Source organism: Neoarius graeffei, chromosome 19 (assembly GCF_027579695.1).
Source record: "Neoarius graeffei isolate fNeoGra1 chromosome 19, fNeoGra1.pri, whole genome shotgun sequence".
Taxonomy (NCBI): Eukaryota; Metazoa; Chordata; class Actinopteri; order Siluriformes; family Ariidae; genus Neoarius; species Neoarius graeffei.
The window spans coordinates 45,197,551-45,221,373 of NC_083587.1; the positions used below are offsets into that span (position 1 = coordinate 45,197,551).

The following is a 23,823-nucleotide window of genomic DNA, read 5'->3' on the forward strand; positions in this document are numbered from 1 at the left end:
CTATTTTTGACTGTATTAGGCCGTGTCTCTAATTGACTGAACTAATAATGTAGAATATATTTTTATGTCCCGCAAACTCTTCCTCCCAAGTCTGCCATATTGAGTCTGATTTCTATGAATACATCATCACTGCATGTTGAGGCGTTGAGCTCACAAGAACTGTCTTAACTGCAGAATACAGAAAAGCGAGAAGTTTGTAACTGGTATCACTGTTGTAGTATTTTATTTTATATATATTTAACTGTATGAAATGTTGTTAGAATGTTTAACACCACACGGTATTCATCATACATCTGATTGTATTGTATATGCATTTTTGGACTTCAGATATTGAATATATTTTTACACATTCTCAATCAAATCCTTTGACCTGTGAGCAAGAAAGATTTCCAACTCTTACTGTTTTCCTCCATCACATGCAGATGGAGGAGAGGATGGGTTCGGCTGTGCCTGGCTTTTTCCTGTTGCTGCTTTTTCTGGCCCCTGGGTGCTGGGCAGGAGATTGTAAGGGCCAGAGGCAGATTCTGCGAGGTTCACCGAGCTACATTACAGATGGCCCAGGAAACTACTCTGTTAACGGCAACTGCGAATGGCTCATCACAGGCGAGTGACAAAAGAAACTGAGGTGGGGTTTACATTAGACCATATCAGCGGATCATCAGATTAACGTTTTTAAAAAGATTAGCGTGCACACAGCAACGCCAATACACGATTCGTGTGCACACAGCAACGCCAATACACGGATACGCTAATCACATGACTAATTCGGCACATAAGTTGAAATGTGTCAGTGCGGCTCATCGCTTCCTCCTCAGCGGCTGCGCTCCAAATCACTCCGCCCTGAACAGCGAGTGCCCTCTGGAGGGTGCGCACTCCGGCCCTGCACAGCTCACAGAGCGCGCGAGTGAAGTGCACGAGCAGTGATTCGGGACTGAGCCGCTGTGCGCAAGTCACTTACCACTTGCAAGTGGAAGGATGGCAAGCCTAAAGACAATCATAACTACACAATGGGCAGTATTTGCTGCTGGAGGGTTCACAGTCTCAATGGATGGAAGGTTATAATCTCGTACAAGTGTTTTTGCTTTTATGGCGGCATTTTCACCAACAGATATGAAAAACTGATTGAATTCATTGGCAACCTCAGTACAGTCACATAAATACGGCACTGTAGAGCGTCCACCAGGATTCAAGCAGCTACGAACTGTCTTCCAGATTGAGGTCTTGTTCTCTCTGTTCTTGGTGATTTCATTCCTAATCAGCTGTATTTCTGATAATCTAATCTCTGACTTGACCTTGCGGCGTATGACCCTGTAGGCTTCCCAGTCGTGAGGATTGGAGGTCTGATGTGCGAGTTTAGCCTTGGTCACAAGCGGCCGTACGCGCTCCTACAGCTGGTCTACGTGCAAAAAACGCAAGAAACGCACGGAGAGCGCGTGTGTGACGTGCTGATTTTCGAGCCGTAGACTGGCCGCAGAGGTTCTTTGTCATGTCAAACAAACTCTACGGGCGCTTACGTTTTTTTCAGGTTGCAAGACAAACTTACGGGCAACGTGCGTCTTTCTCCACGAAAAAAAAAAGCAGCGATTTGGGAAACGCCAAAAATCGCACGACCAAAAAATCGTACGTCCGGTTGTGACCTAGGCTTTTATGAACATCATCACGCTGCTGCATCAGTTCTCTTATTTCGGGAGTAATAACTTTGAACTTTTTGTGTTTAGCCTTAAATGTTTTTAAGGGTGCATGCTGATCTAGTACACCGAGAAAAAGGTCATTAAAACACGAAACCTGGTCATCAGTGTGATCAAATAGAGTAACAGCATCCCAAGTAGATAAAGTACTTTATCAAAAGTAGATAAAGAGAACCCAGTTAAACAAATGAGACAAAAATATTATACTTGGTCATTTATTTATTGAGGAAAATGATCCAATATTACATATCTGTGAGTGGCAAAAGTATGTGAACCTTTACTTTCACTATCTGGTGTGAGCCCCTTGTGCAGCAATAACTGCAACTAAGCATTTCCAGTAACTGTTGATCAGTCCTGAACACCGGCTTGGAAGAATTTTAGCCCATTCCTCCATACAGAACAGTTGATGGGTTTACTCACATGAACTGCTCGCTTCGAGTCCTTCCACAACATTTCGATTGGATTAAGGTCAGGACTTTGACTTGGCCATTCCAAAACATTAACTTTATTATTCTTTAACCATTCTTTGGTAGAACAACTTGTGTGCTTAGGGTCATTGTCTTGCTGCATTACCCACCTTCTCTTGAGATTCAGCTCATGGACAGATGTCCTGACATTTTCCTTTAGAATTTGCTGGTATAATTCAGAATTCATTGTTCCATCAATGATGGCAAGCCGTCCTGGCCCAGATGCAGCAGAACAGGCCCAAACCATGATCCTACCACCACCATGTTTCACAGATGGGATAAGGTTCTTGTGCTGGAACGCAGTGTTTTCCTTTCTCCAAACATAACGCTTCTCATTTAAACCAAAAAGTTCTATTTTGGTCTCATCCGTCCACGGAACACTTTTTTCCAATAGCCTTCTGGTTTGTCTACGTGATCTTTAGCAAACTGCAGATAAGCAGCAATGTTCTTTTTGGAGAGTAGTCGCTTTCTCCTTGCAACCCTGCCATGCACACTGTTGTTGTTCAGTGTTCTCCTGATGGTGGACTCATGAACATTAACATTAGCCAATATGAGAGAGGCCTTCAGTTGCTTAGAAGTTACCCTGGGGTCCTTTGTGACCTCGCTGACTATTACACGCCTTGCTCTTGGAGTGATCTTTGTTGGTTGACCACTCCTGGGGAGGCTAACAATGGTCTTGAATTTCCTCTATTTGTACACAATCTGTCTGACTGTGGATTGGTGGAGTCCAAACTCTTTAGAGATGGTTTTGTAACCTTTTCCAGCCTGATGAGCATCAACAACGCTTTTTCTGAGGTCCTCAGAAATCTCCTTTGTTCATGCCATGATACACTTCCACAAACGTGTTGTGAAGATCAGACTTTGATAGATCCCTGTTCTTTAAATAAAACATGGTGCCCACTCACACCTGATTGTCATCCCATTGATTGAAAACACCTGACTCTAATTTCACCTTCCAATTAACTGCTAACCCTAGAGGTTCACATACTTTTGCCACCCACAAATATGTAATATTGGATCATTTTCCTCAATAAATAAATGACCAAGTATAATATTGTTGTCTCATTTGTTTAACTGGGTTCTCTTTATCTACTTTTAGGACTTGTGTGAAAATCTGATGATGTTTTCCGTCATATTTATGCAGAAATCTAGAAAATTCTAAAGGGTTCACAAACTTTCAAGCACCACTGTATTTAAGCTTTCCTTGTTATGGTACAACATCGTGATGCTGCACTGTCACACCTTCAGTTTTGACATGAACTCTCATCGATTCTACAGTATTAACTGGAAAAGAGGCTGGATGATGCAGATATACTAGTGCATCTCAAAAAATTAGAATATTGTGAAAAAGTTCAATATTTTCCATCAGTTGTTTAAGAAAGTGAAAATGTTATATATTATAGACTCATTACACATAAACTAAAATGTTTCAAGCATTTTTCTATTTTAATTTTAATCAGTATGGCATACAGTACAAAAACATAAAAACCCATCTCAAAATATTAGAATATTTCATTTCGAGTTTGAGTAAAACAGTATGAACACAGTGTATCTCTCAGTCTAGTTCAGTACACACAACCACAATCATGGGGAAGACTGCGGACTTGACTGTTGTCCAGAAGATGATCACTGATGCCCTCCACAAGGAGGGTAAGCCACAAAAGGTCATTGCTGAAAAGGGTGGCTGGAAAAGGCGCACAAGCAACAGGGATGGCCGCAGTCTTGAGAGGATTGTCAAGAAAAGTTGATTCAAGAACTTGGGAGAGCTTCACAAGGAGTGGACTGAGGCTGTTGTCAGTGTATCAAGACCCATCACGAACAGACATCTTCAGGAAAGGGGATACAACTTTCACATTCCTAATATCAAGCTACTCCTGAGCCAGAGACAGTGTCAGAAGTGTCTTATCTGGGCTAAGGAGAGAAAGAACTGAACTGTTGCTCAGTGGTCCAAAGTCCTCTTTTCAGATGAAAGTACATTTTGCATTTAATTTGGAAATCACGGTTCTAGAGTCTGGAGGAAGAGTGGAGAGGCACAGAATCCAAGGTGTTTGAAGCCCAGTGTGAAGTTTCCACAGTCTGTGATGATTTGGGGTGCCATGTCATCTGCTGGTGTTGGCCCACTGTATTTTATCAAGTCCAAAGTCAACGCAGCCATCTACCAGGAGATTTTAGAGCACTTCATGCTTCTATCTGCTGACGAGCTTTTTGGAGATGCTGATTTCCTTTTCCAGCAGGACTTGGCACCTACCCACAGTGCCAAAACTACTACCAAATGGTTTGCTGACCATGATATTACTGTGTTTGATTGGCCAGCCAACTTGCCTGACCTGAACCCCATAGAGAATCTATGGGGTATTGTCACGAGGAAGATGAGAAACACCCGACCCAAAAATACAGATACGCTGAAGGCCGCTATCAAAGCAACCTGGGCTTCAATAACACCTCAGCAGTGCCACAGACTGATCACCTCCATGCCACACCGCATTGATACAGTAATTCATGGTAAAGGAGCCCCAACCAAGTATTGAGTGTATAAATGAATATACTTTTCAGAAGCTGGACATTTCTGTATTGTAAATCCTTTTTTTGATTGATCTTAGGGAATATTCTAATAATTTGAGATACTGGATTTCTGATTTTCATGAGCTATAAGCCATAATCATCAAAATTAAAACAAAAAAGGCTTTAAATATTTCACTTTACATGTAATGAATATAGAATATATGAAAGTTTACCTTTTTGAATTAAATTATGAAAAAAGGGAACTTTTTCATGGTATTCTAATTTTTTGAGATGCACTAGTACATTACATCCTCACACATCCCTTCTTAACAATTCTTCCAGCAGTCTATTTATAGCTTCAGAGAATGAGTCATTAAGCTGTTTCCCTGAACTGTCTAGACTCAGAATTGGAAACATCTTGATTTGTTATAGACATTTATATGTATTAAAAGTAGACGGCCTTTCAATTTCATACAACCGGTGAAATTTAGTGCCCTCTGAAATTAGGCCATTGTGATGTATGTTTATTTCTGTAATATCTAAAAAAACCCAGGGTATTCTGTGGCTGGGAAGTTATTTAATTTGAAGGGATTCTCCAGCAAATAATGTGCATGAAATTGCTCGCTTTGTGCAGTCAAGCAGACAGGGGAAGTCCGTGTGTGCATGTGCAGGTTTATCTTCTTCCTCTTCTTTTGGCTTTTACGACAGCTGGCATCCAGTGTTGCATTACTGCCATCTACAGGTTTACCTTGACCGTGCACTGACCGTTCCATCATTCTGTCGCTAATCGAACAGCTGATCACACCGAGGTGCTCGCTGACTGCTGAGGTTTATTAGTTTGGTCCTGCGTTTCCTTTCCTTCGCAACATAACGTCTTTTCTTCTCGCTTTCCGTTACTGTAGTCGGTCTTTCACGTTTTATTGCGTCCTCTGTTTTCCTTTCCTGTTTCAAAATTGTATCCCACAATGCCTTGCGCGAACGGGGAAAGCCCACCATGTGAAGCATGACATAGTATCTTGTATTGCGTCATGGTGAAGCAGGAAAAAATAGCGGAGAATTTAGGGCCACGTGGCCTTAAATTCATTAATTGTTCTATTAAAAAAAACTAATAAAACTGGAAGTCTGTGATTCGAATTCAGTAGCTTTTGGTCCACTAAACAAAAATAAGTAGGTGTCAGGGAAAATTCTTTTTATGACCTAAACCTGAAAAATGTGAAAGTCAGTCTACCTTTAAGTCAGGAGTAGGCTGGTGTGTTTTATTATTATCTCATCTCATCTCATTATCTGTAGCCGCTTTATCCTGTTCTACAGGGTAGCAGGCAAGCTGGAGCCTATCCCAGCTGACTACGGGCGAAAGGCAGGGTACACCCTGGACAAGTCGCCAGGTCATCACAGGGCTGACACATAGACACAGACAACCATTCACACTCACATTCACACCTACGGTCAATTTAGAGTCACCAGTTAACCTAACCTGCATGTCTTTGGACTGTGGGGGAAACCGGAGCACCCGGAGGAAACCCACGCGGACACGGGGAGAACATGCAAACTCCGCACAGAAAGGCCCTCGCCGGCCACGGGGCTTGAACCCGGACCTTCTTGCTGTGAGGCGACAGCGCTAACCACTACACCACCGTGCCGCCCATTATTATTATTATTATTATTATATACAAGGATGTGCAAAGACAGTTGTGGACAAAAATTTTCGAAGGAATTATTCCCTTAAATTTTAATAGACCATAAGACTACCCAAGAAGTCAGCTGGTGTAACAGTGTTGACCGTTGAGTTGTTATGGATGTGTTTTTCCTTCATGAAGTTATTGAAAACACTATTATTCTATTTTTAGCTCCTGGGAACAGTTATCGCATTGTGCTCAACTTTACATTCATGGACACGGAGTGCACCTATGATTACCTGTTTGTGTATGATGGAGACTCCTATCAAAGTCCACTCCTTGCAAGTCTGAGTGGGAACACCCTACCCCAACCGATAGAGGCAAGGTCTGGCAAGGTGAGTTTAAAATAAAGGCAACATGCAGAATGTCTTACTACACCAGGGACTGCTGGCTCTCCTTTCTTTCTTTCTTTCTTTCTTTCTTTCTTTCTTTCTTTCTTTCTTTCTTTCTTTCTTTCTTTCTTTCTTTCTTTCTTTCTTTCTTTCTTTCTTTCTTTCTTTCTTTCTTTCTTTCTTTCTTTCTTTCTTTCTTTCTTTCTTTCTTTCTTTCTTTCTTTCTTTCTTTCTTTCTTTCTTTCTTTCTTTCTTTCTTTCTTTCTTTCTTTCTTTCTTTCTTTCTTTCTTTCTTTCTTTCTAACTGTGAGGTGTGTGTATGTGTGCGTTGTTCATTAGAATATTATAATGAGGATAAACTTCCCCCATTTCCGTACCCAAGTGTAAACCTTACCACACAGTGCTTTTCCAGCTCATTCTCCTTCTGAGGCAGCAGGCAGTACAGCGTGTGATTCAAGCACCTTGGGGTTATTGTAGCTCCACAGGGTACCATTCATCTTTTTCATACATCGACCTGTGCTACTTTAAAAATAAGAATAAGATCATTTATTCGTATTGGACACTGACTGTGTGTTTTTATCCCCCGCTGGCTGAAAGGCCATCCGTCCGTCCCGGGAAGGGTGCTCACCTTCTGAAATCAACTCCTCTCACAATTTTTGGAGGAATTTTACCAAACTTGGCCGGATTCTTTGTTATATGTCGGTAATATGCATATTGTAATTTCGTTGAATTTGGTCACATTTTACCAGAGTTACAGCCCCGATTAACAAAATTATGCTTTGACAACTTCATGACAGAGTGTTATATGTCGGTAGTACGCATATTGTTATTTTGTTCAATTTGGTTGCATTTTACCAGAATTGTAGCCCTTGATTAACAACCTTGTACTTTCACAATTTCATGAAGGTGTGCTCGCCTTCTGACATCAACTCCTCTCACAATCTTTGGACGAATTTCTCGAAGCTTGGCAAAAGGCCTTGTTATGTAATGGTAATACGCATATTGCGATTTAATTTCGTTTGTGAAAATTTCCCCAGAGTTTTGACCCTTGATTAAATAACTTGTACTTTGACAATTTCATGAGGGTGTACGCTCTTCTGAAATGAACTCCTCTCACAATTTGTGGAGGAATTTCACCAAACTTGGCAAAAGGCTTTGTTATATGACCGTTATCCGCATATTGGAATTTTGTTTAATTTGGGCAAATTTTACCAGAGTTCTGCCCTTGATTATTAACAAACTTGTACTTTGGCAATTTTATCAAGGTGTGCTTGCTTTCTGAAATCAACTTCCCTCACAATTTTTATTCCCGAAGGGGGATTATGTCGTGGCGATGTCTGTCCGTCCCGGGAAGGGTACTCACCTTCTGAAATGAACTCCTCTCACAAATTTTGGAGGAATTTCACGAAACTTGACAGGATTCTTTGTTGTATGTCGGTAATACGCATATTGCAATTTCATTCAATTCAGTCGCATTTTACCAGAGTTATGGCACAGTTGCCAGTGGAGGATATTGTGCTCTCAGAGCACGCTTGTTGCTTGTAGTTTAATTGAATATTAAAAGGATTAGGATTTGGCTTGTGATGCCGCCTAAAGTGCTAAAATGAGTACAGTTATATGGCCTTTAAAATATGTATTTATGGCCTGTCTGTGGTAGTTCTGATGTCTGGACCATGTCCGAGACTGTTCTCACACACAGTTTGTTGCGTGTTAGCGAAAATGTTGTTAAATTTACTATATTAGTACAATTTGCAGCACGGTGGCACAGTCGGTAGCTTTAGGGTCCCCAGTTTGATCCTGAACTCCGTCTGAGTGGAGTTTTGCTGGTTCATGTGGGTGAAGGACTGATGTCCCATCCTGGGTGTGTCTGCACCTAGCGCCCACTGTTCCTGGGATAAGCGCTAGGACATTGTGATGCCGACCAAGATACAGTGGTTACTGAAGATGAATGGATAATTTATACAAGTTTCTACTTTTCCTTCAGTTCCTTGCTTTTGATCATCATCTTCTTTTAGATGCTGCTACACCTCTTCAGCGATGCCAACTACAACCTGCTAGGATTCAATGCCACCTATATATTCTCGCTGTGCCCCGGGGACTGTGGAGGTCATGGGCGCTGTGATGCAGGCTCATCTCGCTGTCAGTGCCATCAGGGTTGGGGAGGAGCAGACTGCTCCTTGCCTGTCTGCTCTGCGGACTGCACACAACATGGAAATGGACATTGTGATAAGGTGTTTTTTGTTTGTTTGTTTGTTTTTGCAGATTTGTGCTGTAAGCAGTGATAAATATTTTCAATTTCCAGTTTTGATTTTCAAGTTACAGCAAATAAAAATGGAATACTGTTACAGGTGTGCCATTGAGCGTTCCTCCTGATGAGTTTTTATCTATTACGTTAACTTTCCTAAAATCGCGTTACGTTTTCACGGTGTTATCTGGACTTGGTCTAGTCAAGCAGCAAGTATTACTTTTATTATATTTCAGTCTGTCAGACTGTATGTCCGTGATGTAGAATGAAATCGAAAGAAGACTAGTTTCTCAATCTCTTTGTTTGATGATAACGTGACGGAGTTTTCTCTCGTTGTCCTCTCAGGGGGGAGAGCATTGCTTATGCAGTCCTGGCTTTGTGGGACAGAGCTGTCAGCTGGGACTGCATGATGACAGTGGTGTGGGACAGTGGTGGGAGGTGAACACCAGGGACGTGAGGTTCTCTCCACGGACTGCATCAGCTGGGGTCTACCTGTCCTCCACCAGAACCTTCTACATGTTCGGAGGTAAGTAGGAGTAAGCAGGGATGTTTGCAAATGTTTTTGTTCAAAGTTATAGCATGTTTATCCATGAGATGGAGTTTGTAGAAGATACTAAAGACGTATTTTCTAATATGAAGCCAACGTTATGGGATTTGGAAAACAGGGCAGTGGGTTTTTGTACCAGCCGTCGATAAGCAATGAGAGAATCATTCAAATAGTAGCAATTGATTGTGACCAGTAGCCTCATTTATTAACCATTTATACACATAATTTTGTGTCTAAACCATGCATACAGTATGCTGATTTCTATGCACTGAATGGAATTTAATCAAGTTTTGCTTGTCTGTGAAGATGTGTGGATATTTCCTTACTCTCCTGACCATGCATATGCAAGAACGCCTCGTGGGAGAAAAGTGTAATAATAGGAAATCTGACTATGCAGAGCTTCTATATCATGTACTGTCTATCATAAGAGTAATTATTGATTTCAGTGCTCACAAGCTGCAGACAAATGACACAGACAGAATGTAAAGTAAAATTGTATAAAAGGAACATTTAAAGATCGATTGGGATGATGCAATTTTTTTTTGAAGATTTGGCTTGGCAGCTTTCTGGAGGGAAAGGCCCGAAGGGTGATTATGTCGTGGTGATTTCCGTCCGTCCATCCATCCGTCCGTCCCGGGAAGGGTGCTCACCTTCTGAAATCAACTCCTCTTACAATTTCGGGAGGAATTTCATGAAACTTGGCATGATTCTTTGTTATATGTCGGTAGTACACATATTGTAATTTCGTTCAATTCGATCACATTTTACCAGAGTTACAGCTCTTGATTAACAAAATTATAATTTGACAATTTTATGAGAGTGTGTTTTTTTTTTTTCTTTCTGAAATTAACTCCTCTCACAATTTGTGGAGGAATTTCACCAAACTTGGCAAAAGGCCTTGTTATATGTGGGTAGAACGCATATTGTTATTTTGTTCAATTTAGGGCTGTGCGATATGGGAAAAAATGAATATCCCGATACATTTTCTCCATTTCATGATATACGATATATATCTCGATATATTTAAATCTCCTCTAAAGGACCCCATGAAATCTAACTTTTACTCTTTACAATCCCTGCAGATTAAATAACATTCTTGGTTAACTTTACAGGTGGTTTTCAACAACACATTTTAAATTGTCATGTTAGTGATTAATCACAATTGAATTGAAATAAGACTATTTTTATTCAACAAAGATGTGGCACAAACTGCAAAAACAATCTTGAAAATTGCAACAAAGGGGCAAAACAATACAGAGCTGCTCAGAGCTCAGATCAATAAAGTGCAGCTCAACACTGAGAGACATTTAGCCTAAATAAGAAAAGTGCTCATTCATTAAATTATTTTAAAAAATAGATCTCCAAGCTATTAACCTGACTACTGAGAACCACTGGAACATTCACAATAGAGAGAGAGATTGAGGGAGAGAAGAGAGAGATCTGCAAAACACCATTTTTCTCTTTGCACACTTTTGAACTGAATATTTTCTGGCTCTGCCTCTCAGATGTGTAGAATTCCGGCTGCTGCCTTTCGTGATGACAGGTTTTTTTTGCACACTTTACAAACTGGCATTTGCTGTTTCACGTCCTCCTCGCGATATCCAAAAAAAATGCCGGACGACTGACCCCTTACTAGTTCTTTTAGGAACCAATTCGTCCGCTTCCATGTTTAATTTGTCGCTGAAATTGACAGAGCTTACACGGTAGCCTATGCAAAATCAGCGATTGTACGAACTGAGTCAGCGCTGTAAACCGGAACCAGGAAATCTTCCCGCCGGCAGTGTTGCCAGATACTGCTGATGTTTTCCAGCCCAAAATATGTTCAAAACCCGCCAAAACGCACTTAAAACCGCCCAATCTGGCAACACAACCGAAACTAGAAAATCTTCCCGGAAGTTCCTTTCAGCACCAAGATGTCGCCCGGGATTGGTTGGCAAGTGCGTGACGTTATTGTTTTCTTTACCCTTAGGCAGCCTCTCACGTTATTGCCTGAGGGACAGAGAGATGTTTTAAAAAACACAACAAACACGAAACGAACGCAAGTCGGAAGATGACCATAAAATACTCGATAGTTACGATATAATAATTTTATGTATCGCACACAGAATTTTCGGCGATATATCAAGTATATTCGATATATCGCACAGCCCTAGTTCAATTCGGTTGTATTTTACCAGAGTTGTGGGCCTTGATTTACAACCTTGTACTTTTGACAATTTCATGAAGGTGTGCTCGCCTTCTGACATCAACTCCTCTCACAATTTTTGGACGAATTTCTCGAAGCTTGGCAAAATGCCTTGTTATATGACGGTAATACGCATATTGCGATTTAATTTCGTTTGTGAAAATTTCCCCAGAGTTTTGACCCTTGATTAAATAACTTGTACTTTGACAATTTCATGAGGGTGTACGTTCTTCTGAAATCAACTCCTCTCACAATTTGTGGAGGAATTTCACCAAACTTGGCAAATGGCTTTGGTATATGACAGTTATACGCATATTGGAATTTCGTTTAATTTGGGAAAACTTTACCAGAGTTATGGCCTTGATTATTAACAAACTTGTACTTTGGCAATTTCATCAATGTGTGCTTGCTTTCTGAAATCAACTTCCCTCACAAGTTTTGGAGGAATTTCATGTAATTTGGCACAAAGTTTTTTTTTTTTTTTATCCCCCACTGGCTGAAAGGCCTGAAGGGGGATTATGTCGTAGAGATGTCTGTCTGTCCATCTCGGGAAAGGTACTCACTTTCTGAAATCAACTCCTCTCACAATTTTTGGAGGAATTTCACGAAACTTGACAGGATTCTTTGTTATATGTCGGTAATATGCATATTGCAATTTTGTTCAATTCAGTCGCATTTTACCAGAGTTATGGTGTAGTTGCCAGTGGGGGATATTATGCTCTCAGAGCACGCTTGTTTTTTTGTTTTGATTTTTTAGCACCGCTGGAAACTCTATGCTTACAGTGAGAAGTGGATCATCAGTCGATGTAGTCTGCCCAGTGCAATTTTAATTGATCGCGATTCTAGGGCTTGTAACACATGGGCATGCTTCAGAGAGAAATGGGAGATGGTATTGGGATTTCCAAATCAACTCTAAGTTGAATGATGACACGTCTTATCTTCATTCACATCGCTCACACTGCAGTACGTTACATTTCCAAAACCAGCACCGGGGGGGAAAAGCAAAAATGAATTTTCATGCCATTGCAGAGTTTTGAGTAATTGGGGAAAGAGAATGCACACACATATATATATATTTTTTTTCTGTAAATAGTATGTGTTTATTTATTGGATAAACAAATTAGACGTGTAAACGTGTCAAATATATCATTTTTGTTTTGCTCTACTTCATGCAACAGTATCCTTGCTTCATTCTCAGTGATGTTTATCTTCTTAGACCTTGCGGCATGTTCCATGTCCTCTGAAACAAGCAGCAGCTCGAGCAAGCTACTGAAATTTTTAAAGGGACGTTAAAAAGCGCAATATATTACACAATGTATTATATATTACATCACTGTTGTGTACAGCTGTTCACACACGTGATGAATACCAATTTTCTTGTGTATATGTGTGGGTTTTGCGTAGGGCTGTGCGATATATCGAATATACTCGATATATCTCCGAAAATTCTGTGTGAGATACATAAAATTATTATATCGTAACTATCGAGTATTTTATGGTCATCTTCCGACTTGCGTTTGTTTCGTGTTTGTTTAAAACATTTTCCGGTGGTTTTCTCCCTTTTCCTCAGGCAGTAATGTGAGAGGCTGCCTGAGGGTAAAAAAAAAACCCAATAACTTCACGCACTCACCAACCAATCCCGGGCGACATCTCGGTGCTGAAAGGAACTTGCGAGAAGATTTCCTAGTTTCGGTTTACAGCGCTGACTTAGTTTGTGCAATCACTGGTGTTGCATAGGCTACCGTGTAAGCTCTGTCAATTTCAGCGACAAATTAAAAATGGAAGCGGACGAATTGGTTCCTAAAAGAACTAGTAAGGGGTCAGTCATCTGGCATTTTTTTGGATATTGCGAGGAGGACGTAGAACAGCAAATGCCAATTTGTAAAGTGTGCAAAAAAACCTGTCATCACGAAAGGCAGCAGCACTACAAATATGTTCCATCACCTGAAAACTCACCCGGTACAGTATGAAGAGTCTCTTAAACTCCGAACTACTTGCCCACGAGCTACAACCCCCCCACAAGCTAAACAAATGACCATTGCAGCCTCGTTCTCCAAAGCCACCCCATATGAGAAAACGAGTCAGAGATGGAGAGCTATAACGGATGCAATCACTAACTTCATTGCCAAAGATATGATCCCAGTTAGTATAGTGGAAAAACCAGGCTTCCAAAAATTACCAAACGCACTCGATCCCAAATATGAGTTGCCTGGTCGCAGACATTTTACAGAGAAGGCAATACCGGAATTCTACACATCTGAGAGGCAAAGCCAGAAAACATTCAGTTCAAAAGTGTGCAAAGAGAAAAATGATGTTTTGCAGATCTCTCTCTTCTCTCCCTCAGTCTCTCTCTCTATTGTGAATGTTCCAGTGGTTCTCAGTAGTCAGGTTAATAGCTTGGAGATCTATTTTTTAAAATAATTTAATGAAAGAGCACTTTTCTTATTTAGGCTAAATGTCTCTCAGTGTTGAGCTGCACTTTATTGGTTTGAGCTCTGAGCAGCTCTGTATTGTGTTGCCCCTTCGTTGCAATTTTCAAGACTGTTTTTGCAGTTTGTGCCACATCTTTGTTGAATAAAAATAGTCTTATTTCAATTCAATTGTGATTAATCACTGACATGAAAATGTAAAATGTGTTGTTGAAAACCACCTGTAAAGTTAACCAAGAATGTTATTTAATCTGCAGGGATTGTAAAGAGTAAAAGTTAGATTTCATGGGGTCCTTTAGAGGAGATTTAAATATATCGAGATGTATATCGTATATCGTGAAATGGAGAAAATGTATCGGGATATTCATTTTTTCCCATATCGCACAGCCCTAGTTTTGCATACCAATTTAGTACTTGTTTTAGGCGTGCTTTGATAAATGAGACGAACCAGTAGACTGGTACCAAAATTCAAAAAAGTGCTTATTTAAGGAGTTAAAGGCATTTTTGAGACAAAGTCGGCAAACAGTCTTATTTTGTCAATTTGGGTGTGCTGAATTCAAATCTGCAATATGCCGAGCTCTATCTGACCTCTGTTGACCTCTAGAGGTCATTGAACTTTGGGCCTGTAAACGTCTCAGCTGAACCCAGTTTCTCAGCTTTCTAAGGAATGAAATGTACTAAAATGATTAATGAAGTTAGCAAATGGCCTTGTTTGTTAAATGTTTGGGTGCTGAATTCATTTTTCATTTGTAAAACGACATATGACCTCTGAACGGCATTTTTAAACTGACTTTACTCCCCCAAAAAGAATATGAACAGACAAAAAACAAATAGAAAGGAACAAATACAACATTAAATGCCAGTCCATGTACATGTGACTTACTTTTCACAATGAGAATGCCTAGGCGATCACCTTACATAACATTGCATTACATTTAGCGGTTATTGTTTATACAAAGCTACTGAAAAAAGGACAGATTCAGCAGCATACAAAATGTGGGGGCATACAGGGTATACAGGTTAATCAGGGTTAGTATATATGAGAGTTTTTTTCTTTGTTGTTTGTAAAGGCTTTACCCCGTTTAAAACAAAACAAACAACAAAGAAAAAAACTCTCATATACACTAACCCTGATTAACCTGTATACCCTGTATGCCCCCACATTTTGTATGCTGCTGAATCTGTCCTTTTTTCAGTAGCTTTGTATAAACAATAACCGCTAAATGTAATGCAATGTTATGCAAGGTGATCGCCGAGGCATTCTCATTGTGAAAAGTAAGTCACATGTACATGGACTGGCATTTAATGTTGTATTTGTTCCTTTCTATTTGTTTTTTGTCTGTTCATATTCTTTTTGGGGGAGTAAAGTCAGTTTAAAAATGCCGTTAAATGCATAGGCCTATGGAGCACTTGCATGTGACGTCACAGCCGATCCAGATTGTGACAGACACCATCTTGTCGGTCAAACGCCATATTTCCGCCTTCTACTTCTGGTTCTACTTCTGCTTTTACGTCTACCTTTTCTTCTGGAAAACCCTACTATATACAATTCTACTACAACGGCTGTGGCTACAAGCTCTCCCTACCTGTGCACGTTTTTTATGTTTTTTGTGTGTATTTTTGTGTGTTGTTCGTCTGTACCGGACTTCAATATCCACTACAACCGTATGGACTTACTGGACATTGGTTTCCAGCAGAAAATGACGGTTTGTAGCAATTTCCATCGCATGCACAACATTCCGGACGAGATAGCGAGACCAGCGGGGTCTCCGTGGATTATCGGAAGCAAAGCGAAGGAGGCAGCGCCGGGAGCGGAAGCAAAAGCGAGGCTGCAGAGCCGGTGTTCTGTAAAGTTATCCTACCTCTTGGATTTGTCCTACCAAGCCTACTGCGCATGCGCGAAATCCAGGAGGGTACACCGGCCTGTTGACTAAGCTCAGAAAACAGCCACTCAAATCTCCACTGCTAAGCCTCTACTTCTCCAATGCCAGATCCATGTAAACAACACGGACAATTTGGAATTACAGCTGGAATTACCTTATTCTATTCTATAATCGGCTGGTCAGTGCTATACTCAATACTTAAGTGACTTACCCGTCCAATGAGGATTATTTTCTTGTTTGCAAGATGCCACATCTGAGTCGCTGAAAAATCCTGAATTTCTGTCAAGACAACTGTCCAGAGATTTATAAGCACGCAGTGCTTCACCACTGAACAGCGAGGGAAAGTTAATGAGGTAATTATACATGTCTGGGTATTCCACCTCTGGCAGTTCAACATCCACTGACACGGTCATGAAAACTCCGTCCGGTAAGCCATAAGGGTCACTAATCTGTAGAACGTTTATTTTAGACATATATCTAGTTATCTGTTCATTAGAAAAATGAGCCGTGTAGTCCGTCGGTTGAAATTGATCCATTCTGTACACGAGTGCAGCAGTATTCAGCGGTGTTTTTTACCGACAAGATGGCGGCTGTGTACTTTCCGGTCACGTGACTGCAAGATCTCTATAGGCCAAGTTTAATGACCTTGAGGTTATCAGAGGTCATATGTCGTTTTACAAATGAAAAATGAATTCAGCACCCAAACATTTAACAAACAAGGCCATTTGCTAACTTCATTAATCATTTTAGTACATTTCATTCCTTAGAAAGCTGAGAAACTGGGTTCAGCCGAGACGTTTACAGGCCCAAAGTTCAATGACCTCTAGAGGTCAACAGAGGTCAGATAGAGCTCGGCATGTTGCAGATTTGAATTCGGTACACCCAAATTGACAAAATAAGACTGTTTGCCGACTTTGTCTCAAAAATGCCTTTGGGTGTCACAATTCTGGATTTTGGTACCAGTCTACAGGGAGAGTTTGCCAGCAGAACGTACATTAGTCTTTGTGTCTAAATGTATCCATTGCTAATCTAAGGCGTGAAACACAACATAGCTTTACCAAAAAAAAAAAAGTCACCGAAAGATAAAATGGAAAAATGAAGCCTCGACGATTTTAGGAAATTAGTTTTGCAGCTTTTTGACACCATTACTGAGTTTTTCTCTCTTTCAGGTTTTGACTTGAACAAAGCACTTGGAGACCTTGTGGAATACAACTTTTCAAGCAATCGGTGGGAGAAGTTGTTGCACTCAATTGCTCCTGTAAGACACTTTCTGCTCAATGAACTTCTGTCAGTTGCATTGATTTTTATACGTGTTTATTGATTTACTTTGGCTTTTCTCTGTCTTTCTTTGCTCAAGGCCCCAAGACACTCTCATACAGCAGTGGAATGGCATGGCTTTATGATCATATACGGTGGTGAGCTTTCCAACCACTCACTCGCTAGTGATGTCTGGTTGTACCGTCCACAACAAAATGATTGGCAGCAGCTTGGCCAGTCAGATGCTCCAGGTGCTCCCAGACTAGCCAATCATGCAGCGGCTCTGGTGGACAATGATCTGTATGTGTTTGGGGGTAAGCAGCAGCTTTCAACACCTGAGAGTAGATGGCTAAAATCTGAGAGAACACACTACTCAATCGCAGTTACTGAACAACTGAAAACTTGCTTTCGTTACAACATAATAAGCCTTTAACAAACAATAGACGACTTCATGGTCAATCTATACCATTCAGTACCAGTCAAAAGTTTGTACACCCTTACTCATTCACAGGTTTTTCTATATTCTGACTATTTTTTACATTGAACAATACTGAAGACATCAAAACTATGAAATAATATATGGAATTATGTTTGAAACAAAGATTCTTCAAAGTAGCCAGCGTTTACCTTGATTACACTTCGCACACTATTGGTATTATCTTAACCAGCTTCATGAGGTAGTCACCTGGGATGCTTTTCAATTAACAGGTGCCTCGTCAGGAGTTAATTCGTGCAATTTCTTGCCTTCTTAATGTGCTTGAGGTCAAATAGTAAATAATAAAAATACAGTAAATAGCCCTATTCCACGGGCGGCACGGTGGTGTAGTGGTTAGCGCTGTCGCCTCACAGCAAGAAGGTCCGGGTTCGAGCCCCGTGGCCGGCGAGGGCCTTTCTGTGCGGAGTTTGCATGTTCTCCCCGTGTCCGCGTGGGTTTCCTCCGGGTGCTCCGGTTTCCCCCACAGTCCAAAGACATGCAGGTTAGGTTAACTGGTGACTCTAAATTGACCGTAGGTGTGAATGTGAGTGTGAATGGTTGTCTGTGTCTATGTGTCAGCCCTGTGATGACCTGGCGACTTGTCCAGGGTGTACCCCGCCTTTCGCCCGTAGTCAGCTGGGATAGGCTCCAGCTTGCCTGCGACCCTGTAGAACAGGATAAAGCGGCTAGAGATAACGAGATGAGATGAGCCCTATTCCACACCTGTAGGAAGCCATATTATTCTATCTATATTGACTGGATATGAGAAGAAGACTTTATTTGTCACATGCACACTCAAACACAGTGAAACTCATCCTCTGCATTTAACCTATTTGAAGCAGTGAACACACACGCATACACACACAAGTGAGCAGCGAGCACACACACATACCCAGAGCAGTGGGCAACTATACTACAGCACCCGAGGAGCAGTTGGGGGTTTGGTGTCTTGCTCAAGGGCACTTCAGCCCAAGGCCGCCCCATGTTAGCCTAACCCTATGTCTTTGGACTGTGGGGGAAACCGGAGCACCTGGAGGAAACCCATGCAAACACGGGGAGAACATGCAAACTCCACACAGAAAGGCCCCTGTCGGCCACTGGGCTTGAACCCAGAACCTTCTTGCTGTGAGGTGACAGCGCTAACCACTACACCACCGGGTCATAATCACTGTTAATTATGTCACAAACCGCTCAACTAAGTAAAGAGAAACAACATCCATCGTTACTTTAAGACATGAAGTGTCTTTTAATTAATAAAATTAAAGAAAAAACTTTCAATTCGAAGGTGTGTCCAGACTTTTGACTGGTACTGTATATGTTTCCGATTAGTTGTACATGGGTGGACAAATTATAAATTTGTTAGCTAACCCCCAAGAAAGAAAATGCTCATGTGTGCTTGCCCAGTCCCGTGTTTGAGTTGCCTGGAAACCTGATCGATAGGCTAAAAAGTGGACACTAACGTAATGTATGGCCAACTAGTTAGTCAGTTAAGTGCATTAATACAGATTAAGTGATATGAATTATATTAAAATTATATTATTATTATACCCTGGCTCCGAAGGAAGGGGGGTATACTGGTTTACCTCTGTCCGTCCGTCTGTATCTCCATATTTCCATCCGTCCGAAACGCCCTTTTTCTCAGCAACCACAAATCATAGCCACTTGGTACCAAACCTCAGCTTGGGGTTCTATACCGTGTATACTGTTTTCAGGTCTGTCGCACATCAACTTCCTGTTTACCGACTGAATGTATTTACGAAACATATAGCGTGGATTTACAAAATTTTCCTTACACTTTTCTCAGCAACTACAAATCATAACTGCTTGATATTTGGTACCGAGCTTCAGCTTGGGGTTCTATACCATGTATACCATTTTCAGGTCTGTCGCACATCGACTTCCTGTTTACTGACAATGTATTTACGAAACACACAGGGTGGATTTTGACGCTATTTCAAGAAGCAGAATGCTATTTCAAAATGACAGGATGCTATTTGAAATCCCTGGAGAGAGACACTGCTCTTTACTTATTTGTTTCAGGGTTAATTATTTTTTGAAGTCAACATTCATAATAAGTGTCCTGTTCCTTCGATTGCTTGCATTCTGATATAGGCGAGAGCGAGGGGATACGTAAGTGAGCAGTAGCTAACAGCTGATCTTGTTTGAACCTGAATAGCGTCTTTAGTTTCTTTTGGCATCGTCAAACACAAGATGGCCGCATGTAGTAAGCAGGAAAGTTATATGATGGCTTTTCACCGCACTTTATTTTCTTCAGTTTTTTCCAGTGTTTCCACATATTTTGCATGTTCTTGATTCTGAAAAGGTTCTCCATCATCTGTTCACGCTAATTAATCCACCTAGTAAAAGTTGCTCTCCTGGCAGGTAGATCACGCCTTAGCCGATGTGTGTAGTGCAGCAGGTGGTTACATACTAAATGAAAACCTTTGTCTTGCAAAAGTCAATAAGAAGTAGAGGGTTTTTTGTTTGTTTGTTTGTTTTTGTTTTTTGGATATGCCTTGTCCACTGGGCAATTTGATATTAAAACAAAAAACAATAGCCCGGACACAAAATCTGATGTCTTTGGCTAATAACTACTTATAACTTAAAAATGATGTACTAAGTATTATGTCAAACTTGCATCATAAGGCTATAGTAGTATCCATTGGCTGAACCTGACCAGTTGATTCAAAGCCAAGGCTTTTTTTTGTTTTTCCTGTTTGTAACTCGATCACTTCTCTTGTTTCCTGCATGTGTTTGTCCTTAGGGCGCACAGAGAAGGACATGTTCTCCTCCTCTCTGTATCGTTTTCGGCTGCGAGACAGGGTTTGGGAGGAGGTACAGCCTCATGGGGGGAAGCCCCCTGCCACTGCAGGTCACAGCATGGTCTTCCACTCTCCATCCAGGACTTTGTTGGTATATGGAGGACATAGACCTACTACAGCCAGGTACGACAAAAGGGTGATGTGTCAGTAAGCCATGTTGTCACAGAATTTTTGCTCAAGACTGCCACTGACTACTGCTCCAACTAGGGGTCGACCGATAATCGGCCTGGCCGATATATCGGGCCGATATTCTGCATTTTTAGGGTTATCGGTATCGGCCATAATTTCCACCGATATGCCGATAACATGCCTTTTTGCAGCCATTTCGTTCCTAACGCGACTGTCACTGCACGTCCTTTCCTGCACTCGCCTCTCTGAGTTCAAGAACACGGTCCCGCCCACCACAACATCTGATTTGTTTGGCACAAGAGATATAGCCAATCGACACGTGTAGCTAAACGCTGTGAACTGTTTCAAGGCGGCCGTACGGGCACTCGGGCAGAAGCGGCACAAGGGATACAGCCAATCAACACGCGTAACTAAACGCTGTGAACTGTTTCAAGGCGGCCGTACGGGCACTCAGGCAGAAGCAGATCCCACTTCAAGGTAAGGACACGCTGCTTTTGCCGCAACGTCTTCCGTCTTGTCTGATCTGCACATCTGCGCCGCGAAAACTTTGACTACTCTGGCTATGGTAAGTAAGAAAGTAAGTAAAAAAGTAAGAGCATACTATACCCGCCTCTGTTCATTAACGGTATATGTGCAGATTCGGTATAGATGTTCGAAGGACTCCTGGACGTTTATTAAAGCTGCCAGAGCAGCTTGAAGGTCCGTTGGATCGATGTAATCAGACATGCTCTTACTTTTTTACTTACTTTCTTACTTCCCGGGCTGGCATGTACAGTATATGACATACGTATGACGTAAACACGTACCCGACGTGAGCAGATCCGAGCAGAGTTTCGCGTATTGGGTAGTTTAGACGGATATGCAACGGGGGCTGTTTTTAACTTCTCCACTCTGGAAGGTGTTTTCAATTTTTTCCGTTTTTCAGCCTCGGAAACGCCGTCCCCGTGTAGACGAAAGGCACTTCCGATAAAATATTTAGTCGTTTTTACCCGACAGCGTCCTCGTGTAAACGGGCCCTATGTTTGATTTTACTTTTTAAAAAATGATGCAGGCAGCTCCCTACACTTGATTTGCTATTTAAAAACTACTTGAAGTTGGTAAGTCTTACTTAGTTCTTAGTGTAAAAGAATCCAGAATGTATTTTCATTTATTTTCCACTGAAAATGGTGAGCTGTAATATAGTAGGGAGTGATTTATTTTTTTATTGGTGAATATTTATTTTATTATTATTTTATTTCTCATTTTATTCTAACTAATGTTTGACTTTATTGTACAAATGCTGCTGGCATCTCCCTGCACAAAATTTCATGTTCAATTTTACAATTAAACATACATTTCATGGATATGAAGGTCTGTGTCAGTGTGTGCTATGTTTAATTTCATGTGAATTATAATGTTTACATTTATCGGTTGCACTATCGGTTATCGGCATCCCAATTCCATAATTATCGGTATCGGCCCTGAAAAAAACATATCGGTCGATCCCTAGCTCCAACCACTCATTACTTGGGTACAATACATTACAGACATTTAGCAGACGCTCTTACTCTTATCCAGAGCAGTTGGGGGTTAAGTGCCTTGTTCTAGGGAATTGAACCGGTGACCTTTTGGTCCCAAAGCTGCTTCTCTAACCATTAGGCCATGGCTTCTCCATGTATCCCAAAACCTGTGTTACAGCAGCAGGATTTCTGCCTCATCTGATCTAGTTCAGAAGCAGCGGATGTTTCTTTTTTGATAAAGATAGACTAAGGTGGAAGAATTGCTCTGGATAGGATTTGGAGTTGGCCAAGATGTCCAAGTGCTGTTTTAATGCCATGCTCGTATCTCCTTTTTCTCTTTTACAGGTTCAGTGTGAGGGTAAACTCCACAGACATTTTCCACGTGGACAAGCGTTTCTGGACCTCCCTTCGCTCACGCTACCCTGCTAACGGACCTCGGGAGAGAGCCTTTCATTCAGCCACCATAATTGGCAATTACATGGTGGTATATGGTGAGTCTGGGGGGGGGGATACTGGTTTCTTTACCCTTGTCCGTTCATCTGTATCTCCGTCCGTCCAAAACACTCTTTTTCTCAGCAACCACAAATCATCGCCGCTTGGTACTTGGTATCAAACTCCAGCTTGGCATACATGTCAACCCCTCACGGCTCTCACCTGTACTCCCTGGTAAAGAAATCCATAATTTCCATACCAAATCCATAGTAATATTTCATGCATAATAAAAATGTATCAGATCTTACCTAATACCTAATGTCAGATACAATCTTTGTTGGCTTTTGCGTGAAGAAATTAATTGACGGCTGTCTCTTTTTCTGGTTTGCATTCTTCACATGCATTTGAGATTTCATGTGTTCCCTCACGTCATAAATTCCAGAGGCAAACACTTTCACGTCTCTACAACAAATTGTGCAGTTGACATACGCAGCACCCATTTTGGAAGCGATAATTATTCCATTGAATGTTTCTGTCCATTCGGGAAGAAAGCGACCTCCAGTTTTAGATGTTTTGAGTTTTTTCTTCGGTGGTGCCGACATCTTGACCTCTTGACCTGTCCGATGTTACGCTACATGTGCTGTTATTTCCCGCTCGGTGTGCAGGAAAATCGCAATTGCGCATGCTCAGACATTCGGAATGGCTTGTTGGTACTAGCGGAAGTACCGGTTGAGTAATTCTAAATGTAGAAAATGGCGTCTCCCATGCATTTTCATATTTCATGACGATTTTTTTGATGGTAATAAATCAAAATAATTTTAAGGTGAAAATGTAGAAAAATCCGTAGTTGAATACCACTACGCCCGTACCATTTTTAAAATGCTAAAATCCGTAGGGAATACGGGAAATCCGTAGGGGTTGACATGTATGGCTTGGGGTTCTGTACCGTGTATACTGTTTTCAGGTCTGTCACATATCGACTTCCTGTTTACTGACTGAATGTATTTACGAAACATATAACGTGGATTTACAAATTTTTCGTAGCATTTTTCTCAGCAACTACAAATCATAACTGCTTGATATTTGGTACTGAGCTTCAGCTTGGGGTTCTATACCATGTATACTGTTTTCAGGTCTGTCTCACATCGACTTCCTGTTTACCGACTGAATGTATTTACGAAACATATAACGTGGATTTACAAAATTTTCGTAGCATTTTTCTCAGCAACTACAAATCATAACTGCTTGATATTTG

The 23,823-nt window shown here is 41.2% G+C and overlaps 1 protein-coding gene across 2 annotated transcripts in view; it reads left to right on the plus strand.

Annotated features, from left to right (window-relative positions):
- The window catches only part of megf8 (multiple EGF-like-domains 8), a 146,594-nt gene that overhangs the window by 5,623 nt on the left and 117,148 nt on the right, over positions 1–23,823 (plus strand). For both annotated transcript variants that reach the window (XM_060900158.1, XM_060900159.1), the window contains exons 2-9: positions 423–603; positions 6,505–6,668; positions 8,681–8,896; positions 9,256–9,436; positions 17,124–17,212; positions 17,312–17,525; positions 20,451–20,631; positions 22,482–22,627. In XM_060900158.1, the coding sequence (XP_060756141.1) occupies positions 423–603; positions 6,505–6,668; positions 8,681–8,896; positions 9,256–9,436; positions 17,124–17,212; positions 17,312–17,525; positions 20,451–20,631; positions 22,482–22,627 (1,372 nt within the window). The remainder of the gene's footprint in view (positions 1–422; positions 604–6,504; positions 6,669–8,680; positions 8,897–9,255; positions 9,437–17,123; positions 17,213–17,311; positions 17,526–20,450; positions 20,632–22,481; positions 22,628–23,823) is intronic.